A 7,583-nucleotide genomic window follows, 5' to 3' on the forward strand; every position below is an offset into this window, starting at 1 on the left:
ATGCCTGTAATCCCAGCAGTTTGTGAGGCCAAGGCAGGCAGATCACCTGAGGTCAGGAGCTCGAGACCAGCCTGGCAAACATGGCAAAACCCCGTCTCTACTAAAAACACAAAAATTAGCCAGGCCTGGTAGTGTGCACCTGTAATCCCAGCTACTCGGAAGCCTGAGGCAGGAGAATCACTTGAGCCCAGGAGGTGGAGGTTGCAGTGAGCCAAGATTGTGCCACTGCACTCCAGCCTGGGTGACAGAGTGAGACTCCATCTCAAAAAAAAAAAAGAAAAATATCTAGACACACATACAGTTTCAGTGGGCCTGGGAAGATGTGTTTCCCCTGGATGTGCACGTTCCTGTTTGTGGCTTATCACCTCTCGTTTATTCTGTGTGAGTAGGTAGAAAATGAGCATCACGGACGTGCTCAGTGCTGATGACATTGCAGCAGCGCTCCAGGAATGCCAAGGTAGAGGGGACGTGGGGCGGGGGTGGGATTTCCTCACAGCTTTGCCCCTCCAGCGAGGCAACACAAAATCAAAATGTAGGCCAGGCAGCCAGATGCAGTGGCTCATGCCTGTAATCCTAGCACTTTGGGAGGCTGAGGTGGGTGGATCACGAGGTCAGGAGTTTGAGACCAGCCTGGCCAAGATGGTGAAACCCCATCTCTACTAAAAATACAAAAAAATTAGCCGGGCGTGGTGGTGGGCACCTGTAATCCCAGCTACTCGGGAGGCTGAGGCCGAGAATTGCTTGAACCTGGCCTTTTTTGTAGACTCTGTCTACAAAAAAAAAAAAAAAAATGTAGACCAGGCATGGTGGCTCACATCTGTAATCCCAACACTTTTTGGAGGCCAAGGTGAGAGGACTGTTTGAGCCCAGGAGTTTGAGACCAGCCTGGGCAACATAGCAAGACTCCATCTCTACAACATAATAATAAAAATAAAAACTAGCGGGGCATGGTGGCATGTGCCTGTGGTCCCAGCTATTCTGGAAACTAAGGTAGGAGGATCACTCAAGCCCAGGAGGTTGAGGCTATGGTGAGCTATGATCGCTACACTGCACTCCAGCCTGGACGACAGAGTGAGACTCTGTCTCTAAATAAATAAATAAATAAATAAATAAATAAATAAATAAGAGCTTGGCTGGAAAATTCATGGAATCAGAGAAGAAAACTACTATTTATTAGATAACTACAATTATAGAGATCTGGGATCTGAGCACACGATTACACTTCTGTAAGACAAAAGAAACCTACTAAACATGAAAGCAAGAAATCACTGAAGGGCCAGGTGTGGTGCTCACACCTGTAATCCCAGCACTTTGGGAGGCCGGGGCCGGTGCATCACTTGAGGTCAGGAGTTCAAGACCAACCTGGCCAGCCTGGCAAAACCCAGTCTCTATTAAAAATACAAAAATGAGCTGGGCATGGGGGTGCACGCCTGTAATCCCAGCTACTCGGGAGGCTGAGGCAGGAGAATCAGTTGAACCCGGGAGGCAGAGGTTGCAGTGAGCCGAGATCACGCCACTGCACTCCAGCCTGGCGACAGAGTGAGACTCTGTCTCAAAAAAAAAAAAAAAGAAAAGAAAGAAATCGCCAAAGGCCATTTAGCCTGTTGAAATCCAGTGATTGCATTTCCCCCTACCAATTAGACCAGGGATGTTGGGGGCTCGGCCACACAGCCTGTAAAGTGGGCCAGGGGGAGGGGGAGGCACAGAGGAGAGGAGGAGGGAAAAGGAAAATGGACAAAACCAAGTGGAGGAGGGAAGACCGGGGCGGAGGGGACATGGGATGCCATCACAGAGCCATCAAGTCTTGCCTGTCCCAAAATCTTAGACCAGTTGAGCATCCCCGTAGCTCAGGGATATTGTTGAAGTGTTTTTAATCATCTGTGTTTTCAGTACCTTGGCCCCAACATAGAATGTGATCCAATGAGTGTCATAATAACCCATTTTCTGTTCTTCAGACCCAGACACTTTTGAACCCCAAAAATTCTTCCAGACGTCAGGCCTCTCCAAGATGTCAGCCAGTCAGGTGAAGGATGTTTTCCGGTTCATAGACAACGACCAGAGCGGGTATCTGGATGAAGAAGAGCTTAAGTAAGCTTTGTCCTGAGGCTGTCTGGTACCCGGCACTGCTGGGTGGGCCCGGGGTGCAGTGGGGGCCAGGTTGCTCAGTATTTCTTCAATGGCCAGCCTTGGTGTTGGTCATTCGGCCAAGCATCATTAAAGCAAAGGACATGAGTCAGTTGACTGCACGTCTACCCATGCAAAGCCCTCAACATGGGCAGTGAAGACTGCAGGTGCAAAGATTCTTTTTTTTTTTTTTGAGACAGGGCCTCACTCTGTCACCCAGGCTGGAGTGCAGTGGGGTGATCTCAGCTCCCTGCAGCCTCCGCCTTCCAAATTCAAGTAATTCTCATGCCTCAGTCTCCCAAGTGGCTGGGATTACAGGTGCTTGCCACCACATCCAGCTAATTTTCATATTTAGAGTAGAGATGGGGTTTCACCATGTTGCCAGGCTGGTCTCAAACTCCTGACTTCAAGTGATCCTCCTGCCTTGGCCTCCCAAAGTGCTGGGATTACAGGTGTGAGCCACCGTGCCCAGCCGCAAAGATTCTTTCATGTAAGGGATTTCCTTTGGCAAATGGACTTTAAAAAACTAAAAACTTGGCTAAGCGCGGTGGCTCACGCCTGTAATTCCAGCTACTCAGAAGACTGAAGCGCACAAGAATCGCTTGAAATCAGGAGGCAGAGTTTGCAGTGAGCCCAGATCGTGCAGCTGCACTCCAGCCTGGGTGACAGAGAGAGACTCTGTCTCAAATAAATAAATAAATAAATAAATAAATAAATAAATAAATAAAAAAAATAAAAATTAAAACCACTAAAAACTTAAAAATGGGCCAGGCACTGTGGCTCACACCTACAATCCCAGCCCTTTGGGAGGCTGAGGTGGGTGGATTGCTTGAGTGAGCCCAGGATTTCAAGACCAGTCTGGGCAACATGACAAAACCTTGTCTCTACAAAAAAAAATACAAATGTTAGTGGGGCATGGTGGGGTGCACCTTTAGTCCCAGCTACTCGGGAGGTTGAGGCAGAAGGATTGATTGAGCCCAGGAAGTTGAGGCTGCAGTGAGCCATGATGGTATCACTGCATTCCAGCCTGGGTGACAGAGCAAGACCCTATCTCAAAAACAAACAAACAAAACCTTAAAAATGAAGTGCCCACCATTGGTTTCTACAGCTTAAGGAAACCTTTGCTTGCTAAGACCTTGGCTAATTATTGCAGGTGCTGGAAGCAGATGATATGCTTAAAGGAAAAACAAAAGTCTAAACACAGAGATGCATGATCTTTTTGAAAATCCCCATGGATCTTTATTATCCTGTAGGTTTTTCCTCCAGAAGTTTGAGAGTGGTGCCAGAGAACTGACCGAGTCAGAAACCAAGTCCTTGATGGCTGCGGCGGATAATGATGGAGATGGGAAAATTGGAGCAGAGGGTATGTCCACACGTGTACGTAGCATAAAACACTCTAGCTCAGGAAGCATCCGTGAGGGGTTGGGCTGTGAGATCAAACCAATGTGGCTTAAAATCTCCCTTTCTTAACCTTACCAAGCCTCAGTCTTCTCATCTGTAAAATGAGACTAAAGTAAGGATGCAAATGATGTGTATAAAAACCCTGGCATAATGCTCGGTAGGTACTATAGAAGCTGGTCACACTGGTCTTTGTCTATGAGCTGCAAAATATCCTTCACCTGACTAGGGGACTAGCTAGCCACCTGGCCAATTATTTGTACCTGCCAACCATAATGCACCTGCATATGGCGCGAGGTATTTCTACCAGTGGGGTTTGAACCCCTCAGAATAAGGGAAAGATTTACATCCTCAGACCAGGGTCCATTGGCATGCATAGGAAGGCCTCTTCATCTTCAAGGGTTTAGACAAATATATTTCATTGGACATTAGCCCGCCAAGGGGATAATATTAAACAGAGAACAAATAAGCCAACCTCATTTATTGAGTCTTCCGTAGGCAGAATCCTAGGTTTGAGCTTTAGAATACACTAGCACAGCTGTAGGACTATTTTCACTTGATTTTGTCATGTTGCTAGCATGCTTTTTAATTACTTTATGCCTGCCAACTCAGCAGAATGTATGGTGGTCCTTCTGGTGGTGCTAATTTGAAATTTAAAACTGCTACGTTAGATGCTTATTAAAAAAAATAAAACCTGTTCAAAATTATACCACTATCGCTTACTACATGGGAGTTAATGCAGATAGATAGCTCATAAAAACAGATTAGGTAAGGGGGGATTGCCTTATTTAAACATAACCACGGGCTGGGCGTGGTGGCTCAGGCCTATAATCCCAGCACTTTTGGAGGCCAAGGTGGGCAGATCCCGTGAAGTCAGGAGTTCAAGACTAGACTGACCAACATGGTGAACCCCATCTCTACTGAAAATATAAAAAATTAGCTGGGCATGGTGGTGGGCACCTGTAATCCCAACTACTCGGGAAGCTGAGGCAGGCAGCTTGAACCTGGAAGGCAGAGGTTGCAGTGAGCCAAGATGGCACCATTGCACTCCAGCCTGGGCAACAAGAGTGAAACTCTATCTCAAAAGAAAAAAAAAGATAAACATAACCATGAAGGATTTCCAAATAAACAAAGCTTACCAATAAATATAAAGCAAGTCCCCAGTTTTTTATATCAATCTGTTACATCCATACCTTGTTATTATTACTATTATCCTTCTTTTAGTAACAGAAACTTTTGGAGTTTGGTTCAATGGAGGAAAGTCAGTTCAAAGTCCCACCCTACCAAATATATCCTAAAAATGCAATACCCAGCTACAGAATAGAGAAAGAAAATCTCCCCTTCCTGTCTGCAGACAAAAAGTTAAATGTTCACAGATGGTCACAGGTAATTACACTGATTTCATGCATTATCAGGGAGAAATGATGGGCTTGACAAGTTCTAATTCAAAGACCTCTATTGCAAAGCTGAAGATGTTTGTTAAATAAGATTATTCAGAGAAACGGAACCCTGTGGACTTCCTCGAGATATAGTCATTGATACCCAGGGTTTTTTTCTTTCTTTCTTTCTTTTTTTTTTTTTTTTTTTTTTGAGATGGAGTCTGGCTCTCTCGGCCAGGCTAGAGTGCAGTGGCGTGATTTCGGCTCACTGCAACCTCCGCCTCCCAGGTTCAAGTGATTCTCCTGCCTCAGCCTCCCAAATAGCTGGGACTACAGGCACGTGCCACCATGCCCAGCTAAGTTTTGTATTTTTAGTAGAGACAGGGTTTCACCATTTTGGCCAGGATGGTTTCGATCTCATGATGTCATGATCCACCCGCTTCGGCCTCCCAAAGTGCTGGGATTACAGGCATGAGCCACTGTGCCCGGCCAGTTTTTCTTTCTTTTGTGCCCTCCAAGGGGGCCATGCCCATCATCTGACAATTTTCTTTGCTTCCTTCCCTCTTTGGAATTCTCACTGGCCACGGCATGTCTGTAAAGAACCAAGCCACCTCCACTGACCCTGTTCTCACCTCTTCTGTTCTAGAATTCCAGGAAATGGTGCATTCTTAAAAGCCCCAGTCTCTGGAGAAAAGAGAGAAAGGGATAATCACCTGGAAGGATTCCAAAGCCCTGGGAATGGGGAACCCCACATCCCATCCCTACCTAATTTGTTAATTTTCCCTGAAAACCTTCTGCAGTTTGCTGATTGTTTTAGTGAGGTCACAGAGAGAGTCACTCATGACTTTCTTGGTGGTGGGTATATGCCCTGACAACTTCTGTAAGCCCCCCTTCCCCCAACAGGCAATGCCTCTAAAAATCACCCAATAAAGACAGGCTTCTCATCATCTGCTGATGTGTGGGCGTGTTTTTTCCTCAGCACGACACTCAAGCAAGCTGGGACCAAAGGCTTTTTGTAGGATTTCTGGTCCCATCAAGCTTGGAGCGGGCCACACTGGTGTTATGGTCGAGCAAACAAGGATATCAGGTTTTGGAGGGTGTTTTTGGTTGTTTCTTTAGAGTCACAAATAAATGCCATTGTCAAGCTAGGATTTTTCTCAGCAAATCTTCTGACACTGAAATTAATAGGAAGGGATTTTAGCCAGCATAAAATCACTCTTTTTTTTTTTTTTTTTTTTTTTTGAGACAGACTCTCACTCTGTCACCCAGGCTGGAGTGCAGTGGCTCAATCTTGGCTCACTGCAACCTCTGCCTTCTGAGTTCAAGCTATTGTCCCACCTCAGCCTCCCAAGTAGCTGGGATTACAGGCGCACACCACCACGCCTGGCTCATTTTTGTATTTTTAGTAGAGATGGGGTTTCACCATGTTGGCCAGGCTGGTCTCAAACTCCTGACCTCAAGTGATCCACTCACCTTTGCCTCCCAAAGTGCTGGGATTACAGGCGTGAGCCACTGTGCCCAGCCAGTCACTCTTACCAGTGTGTTTTCTGCCATGTGTTAGAAAGCCACTTTGCTTTTAATTAAAAGCAAAAGGTACAAGACAAAACAGAATACGTGTCTGTAGTGGTCTGTAAAGCTCAGGAGAGACTTGCGATTCCAGGTTAGTACAAACGGACCCATTTCCTCTTTATTATTTATTTATTTTGAGACAAGGTCCAGCTCTGTCGCCCAGGCTGGAGTGCAGTGGCACGATCTCAGCTCACTGCAACCTCTGCCTCCTGGACTCAAACCATCCTCCCACTTCAGCTTCCTGAATAGCTGGGACTACAGGCATGCACCACCACACCCGGCTAACGTTTGTGCTTTTGGTAGAGGTGAGGTCTCACTATGTTATTTAGGCTGATCTCGAACTCCTGGGCGCAAGCGATCCTCCCACTCAGCCTCCCAAAGTGTTGGGATAACAGGCATGAGCCACTGCGCCCGGCCTTACTTTTTATTGTTTATTTATTAGAGATGGTGGGGGAGGGTATCGCTCTATTGCCCAGGCTGGTTTGGAACTGCTCGTCTCAAGCCATCCTCCCACTTCAGCCTCCCAAAGTGCTGGGATTGCAGGTGTGAGCCACCACAGATCCATTTTCAAGTCCTTTTTCTTCTTTTCACTTTGAGACAGTCTCACTCTGTCACCCAGGCTGGAGTGAGGTGGCATGATCTTGGCTCACTGCAACCCCTGCCTCCCGGGTTCAAGCAATTATCCTGTCTCAGCCTCCTGAGTAGCTGGGATTACAGGTGCCCACCACCACGTGCAGCTAATTTTGTATTTCTAAAGACAGGATTTCATCTTGTTGGCCAGGCTGGTCTCGAACTCCTGATCTCAGGTGATCGGCCCGCCTAGGCCTCCCAAAGGATTCCAAGCCACAATTAGGCATGCGCCACCATACCCGGCCATCTTCTTCTTCTTTGAGAAACAAGCTATCAAAAAAAAAAAAAAAAAAAAAAAAAAAAAAAAGAGAGAGAGAGAGAGAAACGAGCTCTCAGAGAAGCTCACCTGCTCTCACCCAATCCTCTGACACCTCTCCCTTCTCTTTCTCAGCCACTGGTTTCCTGGCTCTAAGGCGATTCACCTAAGCCCAATACACCTAGCCTTGCCTTTGGTTTGAGGTGAGCCTCTGGGGTTCTGTTACA

General features: G+C 46.7%; 1 protein-coding gene across 2 annotated transcripts; it reads left to right on the top strand.

The window, feature by feature from the left end:
- The first annotated feature begins 345 nt into the window (after positions 1 to 345).
- OCM2 (oncomodulin 2) lies at positions 346 to 5,845 on the top strand. Of its 2 annotated transcripts, none has more exons than XM_031013327.3 (4): positions 346 to 457; positions 1,956 to 2,088; positions 3,378 to 3,487; positions 5,548 to 5,845. In XM_031013327.3, the coding sequence occupies exons 1-4, from the start codon at positions 397 to 399 to the stop codon at positions 5,571 to 5,573; spliced, it is 330 nt and encodes a 109-aa protein (XP_030869187.1). In that variant the 5' UTR covers positions 346 to 396; the 3' UTR covers positions 5,574 to 5,845. The 2 variants fall into 2 exon arrangements, with proteins under 2 accessions (XP_030869187.1, XP_055249163.1); XM_055393188.2 differs by lacking the exon at positions 346 to 457 and adding an exon at positions 771 to 847.
- Positions 5,846 to 7,583: the final 1,738 nt, after the last annotated feature.

This window comes from Gorilla gorilla, chromosome 6, assembly GCF_029281585.2.
Source record: "Gorilla gorilla gorilla isolate KB3781 chromosome 6, NHGRI_mGorGor1-v2.1_pri, whole genome shotgun sequence".
NCBI lineage: Eukaryota > Metazoa > Chordata > Mammalia > Primates > Hominidae > Gorilla > Gorilla gorilla.

Coding starts and splice junctions, on each gene's coding strand:
- OCM2 (XM_031013327.3), top strand. CDS start 397: ATGAGCATCACGGACGTGCTCAGTGCTGATGACATTGCAGCAGCGCTC. Junction 458..1,955: donor AGCGCTCCAGGAATGCCAAG/GTAGAGGGGACG, acceptor TCTGTTCTTCAG/ACCCAGACACTTTTGAACCC. Junction 3,488..5,547: donor TGGGAAAATTGGAGCAGAGG/GTATGTCCACAC, acceptor CTTCTGTTCTAG/AATTCCAGGAAATGGTGCAT.